This window comes from Anomaloglossus baeobatrachus, chromosome 3, assembly GCF_048569485.1.
Source record: "Anomaloglossus baeobatrachus isolate aAnoBae1 chromosome 3, aAnoBae1.hap1, whole genome shotgun sequence".
NCBI classification, from domain to species: Eukaryota; Metazoa; Chordata; class Amphibia; order Anura; family Aromobatidae; genus Anomaloglossus; species Anomaloglossus baeobatrachus.
This window is the reverse complement of record NC_134355.1, coordinates 378,619,949-378,642,321: the sequence shown is the minus strand read 5'-3', so window position 1 is coordinate 378,642,321 and position 22,373 is coordinate 378,619,949. Positions and strand designations below refer to the sequence as shown.

Sequence of the window (22,373 nt, the reverse complement as noted above, 5' to 3'; positions counted from 1 at the left end):
CGTATCCATCAGGTGCTATGGGTCTGTGGATGGAGCCCGGCGTCAGAGCTTAGAGGCCGGCAGGATCCCACTTCCACAGAGCCCTACAAGGGGATGTGGAAGGAAAACAGCATGTGGGGCTCCAGCCCCTGTACCAGCAATAGGTACCTCAACCTTACAACACCATCCACGGGTGAGAAGGGAGCATGCTGGGGGCCCTATATGGGCCCTCTTTTCTTCCATCCGAAATAGTCAGCAGCTACTGCTGACTAAAATCTGTGGAGCTATGCGTGGATGTCTGACCTCCTTCGCACAAAGCTTGAAAACTGGAGAACCCGTGATACCACGGGGGGGTATAGCCAGAAGGGGAGGGGCCTTGCACTTTTTAGTGTAGTGCTTTGTGTGGCCTCCGGAGGGCAGTAGCTATACCCCAATCGTCTGGGTCTCCCAATAGAGCGCTGAAGAAAAAAAATATTATGATGTACACAGATAAATAAATATTTTAATTTTGAAGCAAAAACAGTAAATCTATAGGTATAGCATAGCATCTGAAAAAGCATTATATAATGACACTATCCAATCAGTGGGCTGTTGTAAGAACTCTTATACTGAAGGATGGCTGGCTTTACTTAATCTGTTGCCTGCTTGCCAAATAGATGTGGAGTAAAAAAAACAACACCAGTCAATCATTTCTATGTGGCCAATGAAAACAAAATTGCGTCTAGACCTTGGCTACAGGTATGACGCTATGCAGACAACAACCATGTACAATGTCTACTACCCCGGGTAAGTCAGACCCACCAGTTAGTCTGCACCAACATGGGTGATTGTGGCAGCAGTAAAAGCAGCCTTGAGCTATTGCATGGTCTCAGACTCTTACTCAACACTCAGGCTCACGCCCCTTCAGACTCATAAATTGGATCTAAACTTCGACCAGATGCTAAAGAACTGGTACGACAGCCTTGTTAGGGCCGTTTCAGATAAGCGGTATTCTGCCGAACTCGCAGATCCGGCATAAGGGAAGTACAGTACTTTACAGTTCACAGACAGTGCGGCAACCCCGGTCACATGCTGTCACATGACCCTATGTGCCCGGAGCTTGCCAGTGAACTGTAAAGTACTGTGTACTGACCTTGTGCCGGATCTGCGAGTGCGGCAGAATACCGCTGATCTGAAACGGCCCTTAGTGCATTAAACCAGTTCTTGAACGTAATGAAACTGGGTCCTTTTCCTCCTGCAAAGATGGTGTCTTCCTGAACCGTCAGGCGCTCAAAGTTGTATGAAGATTTTGTATCTTTCCAGTGGTTCTCCTCTCGTCCTGGCAATCTTAATCAGGTCTCTTAAGGACCACATGAACCACCGAAACCTTGGCTAAGTCTGCGTTTGAGGACAAGAGCTCAACTTCTGCTTCAAACTTTTACCTGACGAGCAACCTGTGTCAAGGCATCTTTTTTGGGGCTCCTACAACTGAGTTATTAGACCTCATATATGAGATTGCCCATGCAAGGATCTCTTATCTTGCTTACAGCCGACTACTGTTGTGTTCAGGCTTCAAGCAACATTATGGCTGAAGTCATGGTATGTGGATCCCTTATTAACCTTCCTTTTCAGGACTTCAACCTGTTTGGGACCAAGATCATCTCGGGCCCACAAGAGCACCCTGCTTCCACAGCCTTATCCAAATGTCATGCTAGCAAACTGACATTGCATCAGTTTTTCTTCTTTTCACAAATTCTCTTCCATTCACCAAGATGCCTCCGCCCCTCAAAAGATAACGAGGCCTTTCTAGAAGCCAGTTCCACCTTGTCATTCATGTCATCAATCACATAATTCTTCCAGTTCCATAGGCAACAAGTTTTCTCAGCATTAAAAAGAATCCCCAACCTTGAACCTCTTTCACGTGGGCGATCATCTTCTCCTCTTCCAGGACACGTGGTGCCCAGTAGAAACAACACTTGGATCAGAGAGGTCATCTCCTTCCCCCACACAAGCAAAGTATAACCCTGCACTAAGGAGGGGAAGGGATGCAGAGGAAAGGTCCAAGCAGAAACTTACATGACACGATAAATAGCGGAATTCTCTGCTTTTCAAAAATGAAGGGGTGGGGGGGGGGGTTGCAATCTTCTTCTTAACAGTCTCCATTGTTCGCTTCTGCAGGCTTTATTGCTCCAATTCTTATACAAGTTTTCATTCAAGTTTCTCTTTTTGCCAGACCTGGACCTGAACAGACCCTACTACGCTTCTTCAGGATGCACTGTCTTCATTTTGTCGTATCCTACAAGAAACCCAGGGAATTCATATGCTCAGTGGACATACAAGACGCCCATCTCTACATTCCCATTTTTCAAGTTCCACAGATGCACCTTTGTTTTGCAGTTATTCAGTCTCACAGTTCATGGCTCCCCCATTTAGAAAGGTCACAGCTACCAGGGTGTTTGAGAAGGTCATGACTGCTATCATGCCCCTCGAGGGTCAGTGGAAAAGGTTTCTTTCTTATTAGACAAAGTATGATGTTGGGACACTAAAGAAATCCTGATTATGTGAACATTTCAGCTTGTACAGTGTTTTCTGAGGCTTTTGCATGCTAAAAAACAAAGTCATTTACAACATGTAAGAAAATGCATACCAAACATTGTAGCACTGGAAAAGACTATCCGGATAATCTGCTTGTAGTGGTTCCTGGCTCTCAATTGTTCCAAACCACCAGGCATCATCAATTACAGACCGAAACCTAAGTCCTACAAGATACAAAGTTACACCTTACAATAATAAAGTAAAAAATATCAGAGTACAAATGTTTATTATTGCTCCAATTACATTTTTTTCTTACACTCAAAAATGTGCATTGATTAAGAGACCTCCAGATGAGAAAAGTCTGAAACTAGCAACAGGCTGCAAACAGCATATCACGGGGTCTAAAAATAAGTGAAGTAATGAAGAGTACGGACTTAATCCAACATATGATGTACTATTCCTTACCCAAGAAGCTGCAAAAACCCTAGTACATGCCCTTATCTCGCGCCTAGATTAATGCAATCTCCTGCTCTATGGCCTCCCTTCAAAAGGCCCTGTCACACACAGAGATAAATCTGCGGCAGATCTGTGGTTGCAGTGAAATTGTAGACAATTAGTGCCAGGTTTGTGGCTGTCAACCAATGGAACAATATGTCCATGATTTCACTGCAACCACAGATCTGCCAAAGATTTATCTCTGTGTGTGACAGGGCCTTAACAGTCTCGCACCCCTACAATCTATTCTAAACTATGCTGCTCGACCAATCCACCTGTCCCCCTGCTACTCCCCAACCTCTCCTCTCTGCCAATCCCTTCACTGGCTCCCCATTGCCCAATGACTCCAGTTCAAAACACTAACCATGACCTACAAAGCCATCCACAGCCTGTCTCCTCCCTACATCTGTGACCTAGTCTCCTGGTACTTACCTGCACGTAACCTTCGATCCTCACAAGATCTCCTTCTCTACTCCTCTCTCATCTCCTCTTCTCACCATCGCATCCAAGATTTCTCCCATGCCTCCCCCACACTCTGGAATGTGCTACCACAACATATCAGACTCTCGCCTACCTTGACTAGCTTCAAAAGGAACCTGAAGACCCACCTCTTTCGACAAGCCTACAACCTGCCATAACCCTCAGTCTGATATAACGCCGCACAAACAGCTCTACCCTAATCTACTGTATCCTCACCTATCCCTTGTAGACTGTGAGCCCTTGCGGGCAGGGCCCTCTATCCTCCTGTACCAGTCTGTGCCTTGTATTGTTTATGATTATTGTCCCTATTATGTATACCCCTTTCACATGTAAAGCGCCATGTAATAAATGGCGCTATACTAATAAATATTAATAATAAAAAATATTATGCTCTATATCATCAGGTCCCAGATTTTGATGCAAGTTCAGAAACTGAACTTGCATTAACAGCAGAGAAAGGATCCAAGCTCTGCCTGCTGCTGTTAACCATTTAAATGCTGCTGTCAATCTCTTACAGCAGCATTTAAACCACAGAGATTAGGGTTCTCACCATTTCATGCACACTTCGGCCCACCCACAAAGCTCTCACAGGATGACCATCGGTAACTATGCCAACCAGCGGACTGTTGAAGACTTATGATGGTAGTCCTGGCAGTCATTGGAGATCATTATTTTTGTTATTATGTATACTGCAATACTAAGGTACTGCATTATAAAGTACAAGTGACTGGATGAATGCAATTTCCGAGTTTCCTAAAGCGACTATCAAAATATATATATTTTTTAATTTTTTACTATTTCAAAACAAAATATAAAAAAAGTTCAAATTGCAAGTTTCAACTAAAAAAAGAGAATTTTGTTTAGTTACCGTAAATTCTTTTTCTTATAGTTCCGTATTGGGAGACCCAGACCATGGGTGTTTAGCTTCTGCCTCCGGAGGACACACAAAGTACTACACTTAAAAGTGTAGCTCCTCCCTCTGAGCTTATACACCCCCTGACGAGCAGACTCAGCCAGTTTAGTGCAAAAGCTGAAGGAGAATAGCCACCCACAAGTAAAAACAGAGCAAGAACCGGAACAACCGGAGACTCTGTCCACGACAATAGCCGGTGATAACACGCGGAACAAGAAATTGCCAACAGGCAACAGGGAGGGAGCTGGGTCTCCCAATACGGAACTATAAGTAAAAGAATTTACGGTAAGTAAACAAAATTCTCTTTTTCTTTATCGTTCATTGGGAGACCCAGACCATGGGACGTCTCAAAGCTGTCCCTGGGTGGGAAATAAACAGAAAAACTAAGAAGTAGGCAGAACCTAACTTCACAAATGGGCGACAGCCGCTTGAAGGATGCGTCTGCCCAAGCTCGCATCTGCCGAAGCATGAGCATGCACTTGGTAGTGCTTTGAAAAGGTATGCAGGCTAGTCCAAGTGGCAGCCTGACAGACTTGTTGAGCCGTAGCCTGGTGCCTGAAAGCCCAAGAGGCACCGACAGCTCTGGTCGAGTGTGCCTTGATCCCCGGCGGGGGAGGCACCTGAGAACACTGGTAGGCGTCCGAAATGGTCGACCTAATCCAACGGGCTAAGGTCGGCTTAGAAGCAGAGAGGCCCTTGCGCCGACCTGTGGTTAGCACAAAAAGAGAAGTGCACCGCCTAAGAGCAGCGGTGTGAGACAGATAGATCCGGAGAGCACGCACCAGAATCAGAGTATGCAGCGCTTTTTCAAAGCGATGACCAGGAGCCGGACAAAAGGAAGGTAGGGTAATTTCCTGGTTAAGGTGGAAAGGAGAGACCACCTTAGGAAGAAAGTCCGGAGTCGGACGGAGAACCACCTTGTCTTGATGAAAATCCAAAAAAGGTGACTCCGAAGAGAGCGCAGCCAAATCAGAGACTCTCCTGAGGGAAGTTATGGCCACCAGAAAGACCACTTTCTGTGAAAGACGAAACAAAGAAACCTCCCTAAGAGGCTCAAAAGGGGGGTTTCTGCAAAACCGTGAGAACCAAATTGAGGTCCCAGGGATCCAAGGGCCGCCGGTAAGGCGGAATGATGTGAGACGCGCCCTGCATGAAGGTGCGGACCTGAGCCAGCCGGGCGAGACGCCGCTGGAACAGCACTGACAGAGCTGAGACTTGTCCCTTGAGAGAGTTGAGGGACAGTCCTAGCTGCAGACCGGACTGTAGAAAGGACAGAAGGGTCGGCAAGGAGAATGGCCAAGGAGGATGGCCGGAAGAGCGACACCAGGACAGGAAAATTTTCCAAGTCCTGTGATAGATCTTGGCGGAGGAAGACTTACGGGCCCGAGTCATAGTGGAGATGACTTCAGGAGAAATACCAGAAGCCGTCAAGATCCAGGACTCAAGAGCCACGCCGTCAATTTGAGAGCCGCAGAATTCAGGCGGAAAAACGGACCTTGTGAGAGAGGTCTGGACGGTCCGGGAGATGCCACGGCACCTCTACGGACAGATGGAGCAGGTCTGGGTACCAAGCTCGCCTGGGCCTGTCCGGTGCAATGAGGATGACTCGACGGCCCTCCATTCTGATCTTGCGCATGACTCTGTGCAAGAGAGCTAGAGGGGGAAACACGTAGGACAGACGAAACTGCGACCAGTCTTGAACCAGAGCGTCCGCGGCGAATGCCTGAGGATCATGGGAGCGAGCCACGTAAACCGGAACTTTGTTGTTGTGACAGGATGCCATTAGGTCCACGTCCGGAGTGCCCCATTTGCGGCAGATTGACTGAAACACTGCCGGGTGCAGGGACCACTCGCCACTGTCCACGGTTTGACGGCTGAGATAATCTGCTTCCCAGTTTTCCACGCCTGGGATGTGGACTGCGGATATGGTGGACTTGGAGTCCTCCGCCCATTGAAGGATGTGTTGTACCTCCAACATTGCCAGGCGGCTGCGTGTCCCGCCTTGGTGATTGATGTAGGCAACCGCTGTCGCGTTGTCTGACTGGACTCGGATGTGCCTGCCCGCCAGCAGATGGTGAAAAGCTAGGAGATCCAGAAGCACGGCTCTGGTTTCCAGCACATTGATCGAAAGGGCTGACTCGGACGGAGTCCAAGTGCCCTGCGCTCGGTGGTGGAGACATACCGCTCCCCAGCCGGATAGACTGGCATCCGTGGTGAGGATCACCCAGGACGGGGCCAGGAAGGAGCGCCCCTGGGACAGAGAGAGGGGCCGAAGCCACCACTGAAGAGAGCTCCTGGTCTGTGGCGACAGAGCCACTAACCTGTGCAAGGAGGAAGGCCGCTTGTCCCAACAGCGGAGAATGTCCAGCTGCAGAGGGCGCAGATGGAACTGGGCAAAGGGAACAGCCTCCATGGACGCCACCATTTGACCCAGCACCTGCATCAGGCGCCTGAGGGTATGACGGCGGGGCCGCAGCAGAGAGCGCACCGCTAGCTGGAGAGACTGCTGTTTGATTAAGGGCAACTTCACAAGTGCCGGCAAAGTGTCGAACTGCATCCCTAGGTACGTGAGACTCTGGGTCGGAGTCAGAGTGGATTTGGGAAGATTGACAAGCCACCCGAATTGGGCTAGAGTGGCGAGAGTGAGCGAGACACTCCGCTGACAGTCCACGCTGGATGAAGCCTTGACTAGAAGGTCGTCCAGGTAAGGGATCACTGCCAACCCCTGTAGGTGAGGGACCGCAATCACTGCTGCCATGACCTTGGTGAATACCCGAGGAGCTGTGGCCAACCCGAAGGGGAGAGCCACGAATTGGAAATGTTCCTCTCCGATTGCAAAACGTAGCCAACGCTGGTGTGAAACTGCAATTGGCACATGCAGATAGGCATCTCTGATGTCGATACATGCCAGGAAATCCCCTTGGGTCATTGAGGCAATGACTGATCGCAGAGACTCCATGCGAAAATGCCGCACCTGAACATGCTTGTTGAGAAGCTTGAGATGCAGGATGGGCCGGAAGGAACCGTCCATTTTGGGGACTAGGAAGAGATTTGAGTAGAAACCTCTGAACTGTTCCCGGGCGGGAACCGGTACAATTTCTCCGTTGGCCTGCAAGGATGCCACGGCCTGTGAGAAGGCGGCGGCCTTGGAGCAGGGGGGAGTTGAGAGAAAAAAATCTGTTTGGCGGGCTGGAAGAGAATTCTATCCTGTAGCCGTGGGAGATGATATCCCTCACCCACTGATCGGAGACGTGTTGAAACCACGCGTTGCCAAAGTGGGAGAGCCTGCCACCGACTAAGGACGTTGCTGGCACGGACAGATAGTCACGAGGAGGCTGCCTTGGCGGCAGCACCTCCTGCGCTCTTCTGTGGACGCGCTTTTGGGCGCCAGTTGGATTTCTGGTCCTTGGCTGAGTTAGTGGACGAGGCCGAGGGCTTAGAGGACGACCAGTTGGAGGAACGAAAGGAACGAAACCTCGACTGATTCCTGCCCTGGACAGGTTTCCTGGTTTTGGTTTGTGGCATGGAAGTACTCTTCCCGCCAGTAGCTTCCTTAATAATTTCATCCAGCTGTTGACCGAACAGACGGGACCCAGCAAAAGGGAGCCCAGCAAGGTACTTCTTTGAAGAAGCATCTGCCTTCCACTCTCGAAGCCACAAGATCCTGCAGATAGCGAGGGAATTAGCCGAAGCCACCGCAGTGCGGTGAGAAGCCTCCAGCATGGCAGACATGGCATAGGATGAAAAAGCTGAAGCTTGGGAAGTTAAGGAAACCATTTCGGGCATAGATTCCCTGGCGAGGGAATGCATCCCCTCTAGAGAAGCAGAGAAGGCTTTGAGAGGCCACACTGCTGCAAAAGTCGGGGAGAACGAGGCCCCCGCCGCTTCATATACGGATTTGGCCAGAAGGTCAATCTGGCGGTCAGTGGAATCCTTAAGGGAGGTGCCATCAGCCACCGACACAACGGTTCGGGCTGAGAGTCTAGACACCGGGGGGTCTACCTTTGGGGAATGAGCCCACTCCTTGACCACCTCAGGTGGAAAGGGAAATACTATTAAGTAGTCAGTGCCACAGTGAAACGCTGCTATTCCAAGCACTCACTGTCTTCAGACCCTCCCTTATGGTGCATCGCTGATCTGGGAGTAGATTTTCACCATTACAATCAGCACGTGGCAGGGTAATCCAGGACAGCAGCCGGACCCCCACAGGGAAACTGAAAATTACCTAATTTTAGGAAGGACATATGGAAGCATGAGATTGATGGCCTAATTTGGATAGTGACAACTTGCAATTTACATCTCCCCTGATGAACCCCGCTATATTGGGGAGAAACGCGTCAGGAGCAATGGGAGTAATAACGGTCCTGGCAAGATAAGTACTAGGACAGTTGGGCCTATCATACCTTCTGTCAAGACCTTTTTTCACCTCCCTAGAAATTCCTTTTGATATCTCCCTCAACAATATGATGTACTAGCTCAATTAATGATTGAGGGTGGATAGCGTTTGAAACTATTTAACTGGAATACTGGTGATGTACAATATCTGTGTTTGATTTATATAAGGTCTCGACGTAGGACTTTTGACGCATGACCAATTAATCACTCCAACACAATGCACTGGTGGTGGTTATAGGCCAGGAATAGTGACAGGGGCATGTAGGGCTAGCCACCGAGGAACGGGGGCACCCAAAAACTTTAAGGTGTATTCACCTCCATTGCCAGGTAGGGAAAAACATTAGGGAATACTAGGTCCCTCCATCCCATATTGCGATACCCTCTAAAAAATCACGAACGGGGGGGGCGCACGCCATTGGCCTACTGCCCTATTTCTAGGACCTTATACACTATTCACAATCACGACTTTTTGTCTAGTGTTGAACTGCTGGGTATGAAGCCAAAGGTTTTAGATTGGGAGTATTTTAATGAATATTTAATAACATTGTTTTTTAGAGGTTTTTCATGGTTATATGGAAAGGGAAAGCGGTCATCAGAACCACGCTTTGGGAAGCGTTTGTCAGGACAGGCCCTGGGCTTGGTCACAGCGGCCTGAAAACTGGAGTGGTTAAAGAACACACTCTTTTCTCTCTTAGGCGAGGTAAACTGGTGCTTTTCTGCCAGAGAGGGTTGCTCCTCTGATACTGGCGGATTGAGATCCAGTACAGAATTAATGGAAGCAATCAAATCACTAACATCTGAGTCCCTTTCGGACAGATCAATGGGGTACATGGAGTTAACCTCCGAGCCCCCCGTAAAGGCATCCTCCTCGTCCTGCGAGTCAGCTCCTGAATCAGAGCCGCGGGACGAGGAAGGAGAGGGAACCCTGCGTCTCTTCTTAGAAGGACGGTGTCTGGGACCAGATGATGAATCCTCTGTGAGCAACGGTCCTGAGAGACCCCTAGCAGCAGAGGCACCCTGAGAAAGGGGCTGATGCATGTTCAGCAAAGTCCTGGACAGAAGTCCCATGGAGTCAGCAAAAGACTGGGAGATAGACCTAGAAAAGGATTTTACCCAAGCCGGGGGTTCAGCCACAGAAGCAGGAGCAGCCTGAGAGACCACTGGAGGTGAGACTCCAAGCTGAGGCACCGCCAGGTTAGAGCAGGCATCACAATGTGGGAAGATGCTCGGTTCAGGCAGCAGGAGCTTACATGCAGTGTATACTGAATAAAGCTTTGGAGCCTTGCTCCTCGTGTGAGACATGCTGCTAGAGTGGGAGGCTCTGCCAGAGAATGAACCCCAGAGAGTATATACAGAGGTCCACAACCGGAGACCGGTTGTGGCTTACCAGACCGCTGGAGCGGTGTTGTGTGCCCTCCAGATCCCGAAGTGTCCCTCCCCTGTGCAGAACGGCCGCCGGGCGGAGCCGAGCCTGTCCCTCTGCATGAGTGAAATGCGAGGGCAGTGAAACTGAAACTAGGCCTCCGGCGAAGCCGGGACCTAAATTTGAGCGGCGCGGCCGGCGCGCAGGCACCATCGGCGCGGTTCTTAGGCGACAGCCAGAGAACCCGCCGGAAATGTCAGAAAACACAATAAGCACACTCTCCCACAACAATAAAGTACAGGGACCCCCAAAATATAAACGTCTCAGGTACTTAGCTTGCTGAGACGCAGGGTTCCAAGTCCCTGGGGATGAGTGCTCCGGTCCAGCAGGGTCCTGAAGGGCTGCGGATGGAGACCGGTCTCCTGCCAAGCATGGAGACCGTGCTGGCTCCCACTTCAAGCCAGAGCCCAGGAGGGATGGTGAAGGAGCACGGCATGTAAGGCTCCAGCCTAGGAATCAACCTTACAACACCACCGACACAGTGGGGTGAGAAGGGACATGCCGGGGGTCCAGACGTGGACCCCACTTTTCAATCTCGTTCCAAAAGGAATAATCATATGAGAATGCATGTGTGGATGTATGCCTCCTGAACACAAAGCGATAAACTGGCTGAGTCTGCTCGTCAGGGGGTGTATAAGCTCAGAGGGAGGAGCTACACTTTTAAGTGTAGTACTTTGTGTGTCCTCCGGAGGCAGAAGCTAAACACCCATGGTCTGGGTCTCCCAAAGGAACGATAAAGAAATAAAATGTACTCCAAAATGGTATCAAAAACATTAGCTCGCCCTGCCATATAACAGCTAAACTGACCCAAAAAAAAAGAGAATTTTGTTTACTTACCGTAAATTCTTTTTCTTATAGTTCCGACATGGGAGACCCAGACCATGGGTGTATAGCTTCTGCCTCCGGAGGACACACAAAGTACTACACTAAAAGTGTAGCTCCTCCCTCCGAGCATATACACCCCCTGGATGACAAATCTAACCAGTTTAGTGCAAAAGCTGAAGGAGGACATCCACCCATAAGTAGAGATAGAGTAAAACCCGGAATAACCGGAACCTCTGTCTACAACAACAGCCGGTGAAAAACACACGGAACAAGAACTGCCAACAGGCAACAGGGAGGGTGCTGGGTCTCCCATGTCGTAACTATAAGAAAAAGAATTTACGGTAAACAAAATTCTCTTTTTCTTCATCGTTCCTTATGGGAGACCCAGACCATGGGACGTCTCAAACCAGTCCATGGGTGGGAAATAAACAGAAACTGAGAAGTAGGCAAAACCTAACTTCACAAATGGCCGACAGCCGCCTGAAGGATGCGTCTGCCCAAGCTCGCATCTGCCGAAGCATGAGCATGCACTTGGTAGTGCTTCGAAAAGGTGTGCAGACTAGACCAAGTGGCAGCCTGACAGACTTGCTGAGCCGTATCCTGGTGCCTGAAAGCCCAGGAGGCACCGACAGCTCTGGTCGAGTGCGCCTTAATCCCTCGCGGTGGAGGCACCTGAGAACATTGGTAGGCATCGGATATGGCCGACCTAATCCAACGAGCTAGGGTCGGTTTAGAAGCCGAGAGACCCTTGCGCTGACCCGTGGTTAGCACAAAAAGAGAGGTGCACCGCCTAAGAGCGGCGGTGCGTGACACATAGATCCGGAGCGCCCGCACCAAATCCAAGGTATGCAACGCTTTCTCAAAGCGATGTACAGGGGCCGGACAAAGGGAAGGCAATGAAATGTCCTGGTTAAGGTGGAAAGGAGACACCACCTTAGGGAGAAAGTCCGGAGTCGGACGGAGAACCACCTTGTCTTGGTGAAAAACCAAAAAAGGTGACTCCGAAGAAAGCGCAGCCAAATCAGAGACTCTCCTGAGAGAAGTTATGGCCACCAGAAAGACCACTTTCTGTGAAAGTCGAAACAAAGAAACCTCCCTAAGAGGCTCAAAGGTGAGGACCAGATTAAGGTCCCAGGGATCCAAAGGCCGCCGGTAAGGAGGAATGATGTGAGATGCGCCCTGCATGAAGGTGCGCACCTGAGCCAGTCGGGCGATACGCCGCTGGAACAACACTGAGACCTGTCCCTTGAGGGAATTGAGGGATAGTCCTAGCTGCAGACCGGACTGTAGAAAGGACAGGATGGTTGGCAAAGAAAACGGCCAAGGAGCATGGCCGGAAGAGTGACACCAGGACAGGAAAATCCTCTAAGTCCTGTGGTAAATCCTGGCCGAGGAAGACTTCCGAGCCTGAGTCATAGTGGAGATGACCTCGGAAGGAATGCCTGAAGCCGTCAGGATCCAGGACTCAAGAGCCAATCCACTTCCGGAGTGCCCCACTTGCGGCAGATTGACCGGAACACTGCCGGATGCAGGGCACACTCGACGCGGTCCACGGTTTGACGGCTGAGATAATCTGCCTCCCAGTTTTCTACGCCTGGGATGTGGACTGCGGATATGGTGGACTTGGAGTCCTCTGTCCACTGAAGGATGCGTTGAACCTCCAACATCGCCAGGCGGCTGCGAGTCCCGCCCTGGTGATTGATGTAGGCAACTGCTGTCGTGTTGTCCGACTGGACTCGAATGTGCTTGCCCGCCAACAGGTGGTGAAAGGCTACGAGAGCTAGGAGTACAGCCCTGATTTCCAGCACATTGATCGAGAGGGCTGATTCGGACGGAGTCCAAGTGCCCTGTGCTCGGTGGTGGAGAAATACTGCTCCCCAGCCGGAGAGACTGGCGTCCGTGGTGAGGATCACCCAGGACGGAGTCAGGAAGGAGCGTCCCTGAGACAGAGAGAGGGGCCGAAGCCACCACTGAAGAGAGCTCCTGGTCTGTGGCGACAGAGCCACTAGCCTGTGCAAAGAAGAGGTCCGCTTGTCCCAAAAGCGGAGAATGTCCAGCTGCAGAGGACGCAGATGGAACTGGGCAAAGGGAACCGCTTCCATTGACACCACCATCTGACCCAGCACCTGCATGAGGTGCCTGATGGAATGACGGCGGGGCTTCAACAGAGAACGCACCGCCAGATGAAGGGACTGCTGTTTGACTAAGGGCAGCTTCACAAGTGCCGGCAGAGTCTCGAATTGCATCCCTAGGTACGTAAGTTTCTGAGTCGGGGTCAGAGTGGACTTGGGCAGATTGACAAGCCACCCGAAATGAACAAGCGTGGCGAGAGTGAGCGAGACACTCCGCTGACAGTCTGCACTGGATGAAGCCCTGACTAGAAGGTCGTCCAGGTAAGGGATCACTGCCAACCCCTGGAGGTGCAGAACCGCAACCACTGCTGCCATGACCTTGGTGAATACACGAGGGGCCGTGGCTAACCCGAAGGGGAGAGCCACGAATTGGAAATGTTCCTCTCAGATTGCAAAACGTAGCCAACGCTGGTGTGAAACTGCAATTGGCACATGCAGATAGGCATCTCTGATGTCGATGGATGCTAGAAAATCTCCTTGGGTCATTGAGGCAATGACCGATCGCAGAGATTCCATGCGAAAGTGCCGCACCTGAACATGCTTGTTGAGAAGCTTGAGATCCAGGATGGGTCGGAAGGAACCGTCCTTCTTGGGGACTAGGAAGAGGTTTGAGTAGAAACCTCTGAACCGTTCCCGGGCGGGAACCGGAACAATTACTCCGTTGGCCTGCAAGGATGCCACGGCCTGTGAGAAGGCGGCGGCTTTGGAGCAGGGGGGAGTGGAGAGAAAAAAATCTGTTTGGCGGGCTGGAAGAAAATTCTATCCTGTAGCCGTGGGAGATGATATCCCGCACCCACTAATCGGAGACGTGTTGAAACCACACGTCGACAAAGTGGGAGAGCCTGCCACCGACCAAGGACGTTGCTGGCGCAGCCAGATAGTCAAGAGGAGGCTGCCTTAGTGGCAGCGGCTCCTCCGTTCTTCTGAGGACGCGGCTTCGCGCGCCAGCTGCTTGGTCACAGTGGCCTGAAAACTGGAGTGGTTAAAAAAAAAACATACTCCTTGCTCTCTTAGGTGAGGTAAACTGGTGTTTTTCTACCAGAGAGGCTTGTTCCTCTGACACTGGTGGATTGAGGTTCAGTACGGAGTTAATAGACGCAATCAAGTCACTAACATCCGCATCACCCTCAGATAGATCAATGGGGTACATAGAGGTAGCGTCCGAGCCCACAGTAAAGGCATCCTCCTCGCCCTGCAATTCAGCTCGTGAATCAGAGCCGTGGGACGAGGAGGGAGAAGAGTCCCTGCGTCTCCGTTTAGGAGGACGGGGTCCGGGAACAGATAAAAAATCCTCTGTGAGCTCTGCAGAGCGAGTCGGAGCAGCAGAGGCGCCCTGAGAAGGGGGCTGATGCATGGTCAGCAGAGTCCGGGACAACTGTCCCATGGAGTCGGCAAAGGACTGTGAGATAGCTTTAGAAAACGATGCTACCCAAGCCGGGGGTTCAGCCACCGGGGCTGGAGCAGCCGGAGAGACCCCTGGGGAGGCTCCAGGCTGAGGCACCACCATGTTAGAGAAGGCATCACAATGTGGATATGTGCTCGGTTCAGGCAGTATGAGCTGACATGCAGTGCATATAGAGTAAAGCCTTGCAGCCTTGCTCCTAGTGAGAGACATGCTGCTGAGGTGGAGGCTCTGCAGTAAAGAACACACTCCTTCAGAATGACCCCCAGAGAGTGTATAATAAAGTCCACAACCAGAGGTTGTGGCTTACCAGACCGCTTTTTGTGTGCCCTCCGGATTCCACAGCTCGGACCCCCAGACAGATGCAGAAGCTGCAGCAGCCAGCGCCGATCAGTGTGTGAACGCTGATAAAATGGCGCCGGAGTGAAGAGGGGGGGTGGGGTTTAGTCCAGGAGCGGGAACCGGAGGGCCAAGGAGAAATACAGGGGAGGGGAACATCTTCTCAGAGAGGAGTGTCCTCCCCTCTGCTGAACGGCCGGTGGGCGGCGCCGCACTGTTCCCCTGCATGACTGACATGCAGGGGCACTGAAAACGAAACTAGGCCGCATCTGAAGCTGGGGCCTAGATTTTTCCATGCGGCCGACGAGCAGGCACCCTCGGCGCGGTTCTCAGGAAAAAAAAAAACAGAGAACCGGCCGGAAATCACAGCAAAGTGAACAAAACACACTCTCCCCACAAGAAATGTACAAGGGACCCCTGAATAACGTCTCAATACTTAGCTTATGAGACGCAGGGCCAGGTCCCTGGGGGGTGAGCGCTCCGTCCGGCAGGAACCTGAAAGGGCTGCGGATGGAGACCGGTCTCCTGCAAAGCAGTGAGAACCGTGATGGCTCCCACTTCAAGCCAGAGCCTCAGGGGATGGTGAAGGAGCGCGGCATGTGAAGGCTCCAGCCTTGTAAAATCAACCTTAACAGCACCGCCGACACAGTGGGGTGAGAAGGGACATGCCGGGAGTCCAGATTGGACCCACTTTTCTTCCAAATCTTTGAAATCAAAAATCAAAATTCAGATGAGAATGCATGTGTGTGTGTGACCTCCTGAACACAAAGCATTGAACTGGTTAGATTTGTCATCCAGGGGGTGTATATGCTCGGAGGGAGGAGCTACACTTTTAGTGTAGTACTTTGTGTGTCCTCTGGAGGCAGAAGCTATACACCCATGGTCTGGGTCTCCCATAAGGAACGATGAAGAAATTGAAGTACTAAAAATGACAACACAAGCAATTTTTTTTAAACTAATTTCTATTTTGCTTTTCTTTAAAAAAAAACAAAAAAAAAAAAAACAAAAAAACAGTTCGGTATTTCTGTAATTGTACTAACTGGAGAATCATGTTTATAAGTCAATTTTTCCAAACAATGAATAACAAAGACAAACCTCCCCAGAGAATTGCAAAATTGCTAGGGTTGTTAGCCTATGTTCACACAGGGCGTTTTTGCTGTGTTTTTCTGCAGCAAAACCTTATCTTGTAGCAGTTGGGAACGTTTTTTTTTTAGTGATACATAAGGCAACACTTCGTCCTGCTATGTGATCACTGTAAACTACATTGTAGACATACTGCCTCCTGCTGCTTAACATCTGTTCTACACGGAGATCCAATTGCTCCTGTGTGACGTCACCAAAAATATACATAACTGGTTGCGCAGCAAACATCAAAGTTAGGAGTTTGGGACAGGGACTGTTCTCAGAACACATGGTCATAGAAATCTTTTTATTGACTACAATCAGACATACATACCTATTTTCCATTGTCTACGTCGTGCTTCATCAAATTGCTGACGAACAACCAGGAAGTCAATCACATCTGGCATATCATGATATCTGAACCAAGAAAGAACAACATCAGCAGCGATATAACAACCTGATTAAAATAAAAAAACTAAAAAAGAAGTGTTAACACTCTAGACGCAGTTATCCTTCTACTAACACAGGCACTTAGTACTATTTGCCATCAATGTCTTTTTTTTCCCTGACGCAGCAAAACACTTGAAGAGAATCTGTCAGCAGGTTTTTGCCACCTCAACAGAGAGCAGGATAACGTAGACAAGGAGATTCTGAATCCAACGGTCTATCACTTAAATTACTGGGTGTAGTCGTTCTGACACCATCTGAATTTTTAGCTTTAGTCATGTAGCTGAGCTTTCCGTCATTTTCTGTGCTGCAGATCTTGGCAGGTATTTGAATGTGGAGCACTATAACACCGCCCAAACTACTTCCTGACAGCTTTCGCCAATGTACAGGGAAAACTGCCAATAGTGATGGAGACTGAAAGCTCATGAATATACTTGACTAGCTGGCAACAGGCCAATTAGTCAAATCTCCTACGGATTAAACAGTGGTCTTGTCAAAACCACAGCAAGCAGCCCAATAAGTGACCGCTGGAATCAGGGTCTCGATCTCTACATCATACCAATCTCAGATTATGTGGCAAAATCTGATGACAGATTCCCTTTAATAATAATCTTTATTTCTGTTGCGCCAACATATTCCGCAGTGCTTAAGAATTCAGAGGTTCAAATACAAGCAAATAACAGTTATAGAAGATACAATAATTAGGGCAAGAAAAACCTGCTCGTAAGAGCTTACAATCTACAATGAGGTGAAGGAGGAGGTCAAGGTACAGATGCTTATTTACAACAACGGTCCAGCCAGCTCAAAGAAATGGGGGATAGATAAAAGCTGCCTGAACAAGTCAACCAATCTTTGTGGTGCTTTTGGGTGTGGTAGAGTTTGACGTGGGGTTATGTTCTGAGAAGTCGTGGAGGTGCTATGTGAATTTAATTTGAGTAGGGAGTGTGATAGGCCACCCTAAAAACATTTGTTTTAGGGAGCATCTGAAGCTGAGCAAGTTGTTCGTCCTAGTTTCTTGGGGTAGAGTATTCCAGAGAATTGGTGCAGCTTTGGGAGAAGTCTTGAAGCCGGTGAGTGGGAGGTTCAGATTAATGTGGATGTTAGTCGTTTGCAGAGCGTAGAAAATGGGTAGCATGACAGACACAGAGGAGGGTGGAGATGTAGGGGGGTGCCATGCTGTGAAGGGTTTTGTGGGTGAGTACAAGCAATTTGAATTGGATCCTGTGATATATGGGAAGCCACTGCACTGATTAGCACAAAGCAGAAGCATCCGAGAAACAATTAGCCAGATAGGTGACCCTGGCTGCAGTATTAAGGATGTGCTGTAGGGGATAGGTGAGAAAGTCTAGTGAGGGGGAAACCAATTAATAGAGAATTGTAGTAGTCAAGGCGGGAGTGGATGAAGGCCACAGTGAGGGTTTTTGTAGTTTCTATAGTAAGAAAGGCGCGGATTCTAGAGATGTTCTTGAGGTGCAAGAGACAGGAGCGGCGAGAGATTGTATATAGGAACAGAAGTAAAAATCATGTGTCAAGCATAAGCCCCAGACAGCAACCCTGCTGCCTAGGAGTTATCGTGGTGCCGCCGAACACAGAGAGGGAGATGTCAGGTTTAGGAAGGTTAGAAGACTGAGGGATTGAAGAAGTTCAGTTTTGGAAAGGTTAAGTTTCAGATAGAGAGCAGACATGATGTTAGAAACTGCAGACAGTCACTGGTGTTCTGTAGTACAGTGGGGATGAGGTCAGGGAATGAAGTGTATAGTTGTGTGTCATCTGCATAAAAATGGTACTGGAACCCAAATTTGCTGATTGTCTGTCCAATTGGGGCAGTGTAGAGAGAGAAAAGAAGAGGGCCAAGGACTGAGCATTGAGGGACCCCGACAGTAAGAGAAGATGTGGGGCCAGCAAACAATACGCTGAAAGAGAAGTCAGAAAGATAGGAAACAAACCAGGAGAGCACAGTGTCGTTTAGGCCGATTCAATGGAGCATAGAGAGAAGGAGACGGTGGTCAACAGTGGCGAAGGCCTGAAATACTTGATTTCCAGCTATCTCTGCTCTTTTCTGGCTTTATAAAGCCAGATTTGTCAATAGAATAAGAGGGTGTGGGATGGAAACTGAGCAAAAATATTAGGAAGGTCAACTTAAATGTTTGATTATGACAAGGGTTCGCAGAACGCCTGTACTTTGTGCTAGCATGCTTGAAGTGGTGAAAAAAATTCTCAAATGTAACTATATAGAGCTTAAGTAGCAAGCTCATGTTTTTACCATTTAGGAGATACAGCATTTTGATTGCTTCCTATTTCAGTTTTTTGCAGTGTTGCAGAGATAAAAAAAAAAAATGCAATTAGGGAATTTCGGTTTTAGTTCCTTGCTATTGGGACAAAAGAGCCAATGGAAGGATGGAACTGTGCGGCCCCCAGATCACGCAAGTTAAATGATGCGGTCAGAGATTGACAGATGCATTTAAGTGGCGAATGGCAGGAAGTGCAGTTCAGCTCCGCTGACTGTAGTTAGAGGCTTTTCTAACACAACTATTTGCCAGGAATGGTGCAGGCTCATCTTCTGCGACTGTATCAAAGACGAAGAAAAGCCATTGGATGTACCAATTCGTCCATGAAGGAAACTGTGTTAAAGGGAACCTGTCACTAGATTTTTCCGTTATTAGCTGCGGTCACCACCAGTGAGCCCTAATATACAGCATTCCAGAATGCTGTATATAAGAGGCCATGCCGCTCTGTATAACATAAAATACACCTTTATTATACTCACCTTGGGGGCGGTCCAGTTCAATGCCGCCTCCATCTTGTGCGATCGCCGTCGCAGATCAACCTCAACAGGGAAGATCAAAGTGCACATGCAATGGAGGCCACTGTGTGAATGACACAGGATGCAACATCCACACAGTGCTAGGCAGGAGGATGGCGATCCCACAAGATAGAGGAGGTGCCGGACTGAGAGCAGCGTCACCCATTGGACCGGACCACCCCCTAGGTGAGTATTATAAAAGTGATTTTTACGTTCCACAGAGCGGCCTGAGCTCCTATATACAGTATTCTGGAAGGCTCTATATAAGATCTCAGTGGTGGTGGCCGCAGCTCATATGGGAAAAACCTGGTGACAGGTTCCCTTTAAATAACAAGCATTTTGTATAGTTTGTAATGCTTAAAGTCTTTTGCTCAGATTCAAAGTACATTTAAAAATGTATTAAATGTTAAAAAATGATTGATTGCTCTCAGTGAGAGAAACAAAAATATATATTTTTGCAGTTGTGGTGCCTTTTAATGGCTAACAAAAAAATGAAAATAAAAAGGTATCACAACTACAAGAATATATATTTTTGTAGCGAGCAATCAATCATTTTCCAACTGTCTTAGGCTAGTTTCACACTTGCGTTGGACGGCTTCCGTAGCATTGCGTTGTGTGACGGATGCAACGAATGCGTTGCATATAGTGGCACAACGGATGCTACGGATCGTACAAAACAAACGGAAAGCTTTTTTTTTTTTTCTTCTTTACAGTTTTACCGGCAGCAGACTATTGTGAATGATCAGCTGATCGCTCTCAATAGCCAGTGGACGGTCGCTCAGCTGAGCACTGTCACTAGCCGGCGGCCGGGCATGCCGGCGGGCGGGCGCTCAGCTGAGCGATGTCACTTGCCAGCGGTCGGGCATGCCGGCGCTCAGTTGAGCACTGTCACTTGCCGACGGCCGGGCATGCCGGCGGGCGGGCGCTCAGCTGAGTACTCTCACTTGCCGGCAGCCGGACATGCCGACGGTCGCTCAGCTGAACGTTCGGCCACCGCGAGACAAAGTAAAGTTTGTGATTTAAAAAAAAAGAAGGGAATTTTGTTACTTACCGTAAATTCCTTTTCTTCTAGCTCTGATTGGGAGACCCAGACGATTGGGGTATAGCTACTGCCCTCCGGAGGCCACACAAAGCACTACACTAAAAAGTGCAAGGCCCCTCCCCTTCTGGCTATACCCCCCCGTGGTATCACGGGTACTCCAGTTTTAGTGCCAAAGCAAGAAGGAGGAAGCCAATAACTGGTTTAAACAAATTAACTCCGAGAAACATCGGAGAACTGAAAAACCGTTCAACATGAACAACATGTGTACCCGCAAACAACAAAAAAATCCCGAAGGACAACAGGGCGGGTGCTGGGTCTCCCAATCAGAGCTAGAAGAAAAGGAATTTACGGTAAGTAACAAAATTCCCTTCTTCTTCAGCGCTCTATTGGGAGACCCAGACGATTGGGACGTCCAAAAGCTGTCCCTGGGTGGGTAAAGAAATACCTCATGTTAGAGCTGCAAAAACAGCCCTCCCCTACGGGGATGTCACTGCCGCCTGCAGGACTCTTCTACCTAAGCTGGCATCCGCCGAAGCATAGGTATGCACCTGATAATGCTTGGTGAAAGTGTGCAGACTGGACCAGGTTGCTGCCTGGCACACCTGTTGAGCCGAAGCCTGGTGTCGTAATGCCCAGGACGCACCCACAGCTCTGGTTGAGTGGGCTTTTAGCCCTGAAGGAACCGGAAGCCCCGCAGAGCGGTAGGCCTCTAGAATTGGTTCTTTGATCCATCGAGCCAGGGTGGCTTTAGAAGCCTGCAACCCCTTGCGCGGACCAGCGACAAGGACAAAAAGTGCATCGGAACGGCGTATGGGCGCCGTTCGGGAAATGTAGATTCTGAGTGCTCTCACCAGATCTAGCAAACGTAAGTCCTTTTCATACCGGTGAACCGGATGAGGGTAAAAGGAAGGCAAGGATATATCCTGATTAAGATGAAACGAGGATACGACCTTAGGGAGAAACTCCGGAATGGGGCGCAGCACTACCTTGTCCTGGTGGAACACCAGGAAAGGAGCCTTGGATGACAAAGCTGCCAGCTCAGACACTCGCCGAAGCGATGTGATCGCGACAAGAAACGCCACTTTCTGTGACAGGCGAGAAAAGGAAACGTCCTTTAGAGGCTCGAAGGGCGGCTTTTGCAGAGCAACAAGTACTCTGTTCAGATCCCATGGATCTAACGGCCGCTTGTACGGGGGCACAATATGACAGACCCCCTGTAGGAACGTGTGCACCTTAGGAAGACGTGCTAGACGCTTCTGAAAAAACACAGACAGTGCCGAGACTTGTCCTTTAAGGGAACTGAGCGACAAGCCCTTTTCCAACCCCGATTGCAGGAAGGAAAGAAAGGTGGGCAATGCAAATGGCCAAGGGGATACTCTCTGTGCAGAGCACCAAGATAAGAAAATCTTCCACGTCCTGTGGTAGATCTTAGCAGACGTTGACTTCCTAGCTTGTCTCATTGTGGCTACGACTCCTTGAGATAACCCTGCAGACGCTAGGATCCAGGACTCAATGGCCACACAGTCAGGTTCAGGGCCGCAGAATTCTGATGGAAAAACGGCCCTTGGGACAGTAAGTCTGGTCGGTCTGGCAGTGACCACGGTCGACCGACCGTGAGATGCCACAGATCCGGATACCACGATCTCCTCGGCCAGTCTGGGGCGACGAGTATGACGCGGCTGCAATCGGATCTGATCTTGCGTAACACTCTGGGCAAGAGTGCCAGAGGTGGAAAGACGTATGGGAGCCGGAACTGCGACCAATCTTGAACCAATGCGTCTGCCGCCAGAGCTCTTTGATCGCGCGACCTCGCCATGAATGCCGGGACCTTGTTGTTGTGCCGGGACGCCATTAGGTCGACGTCCGGCACTCCCCATCGGCGACAGATTTCCTGAAACACGTCCGGGTGAAGGGACCATTCCCCTGCGTCCATGCCCTGGCGACTGAGGAAGTCTGCTTCCCAGTTTTCTACGCCGGGGATGTGAACTGCGGATATGGTGGAGGCCGTGGCTTCCACCCACATCAGAATCCGCCGGACTTCCTGGAAGGCTTGCCGACTGCG

The 22,373-nt window shown here is 49.7% G+C and overlaps 1 protein-coding gene across 2 annotated transcripts in view; it reads right to left on the bottom strand.

Moving 5' to 3' along the window:
• PHIP (PHIP subunit of CUL4-Ring ligase complex) overlaps window positions 1-22,373 on the bottom strand; it is a 311,948-nt gene that overhangs the window by 73,922 nt on the left and 215,653 nt on the right. For both annotated transcript variants that reach the window (XM_075340176.1, XM_075340177.1), the window contains exons 27-28: window positions 16,354-16,436; window positions 2,606-2,717 (exon numbers count right to left, since the gene is read on the bottom strand). In XM_075340176.1, coding sequence (XP_075196291.1) covers window positions 2,606-2,717; window positions 16,354-16,436 — 195 coding nt within the window. The remainder of the gene's footprint in view (window positions 1-2,605; window positions 2,718-16,353; window positions 16,437-22,373) is intronic.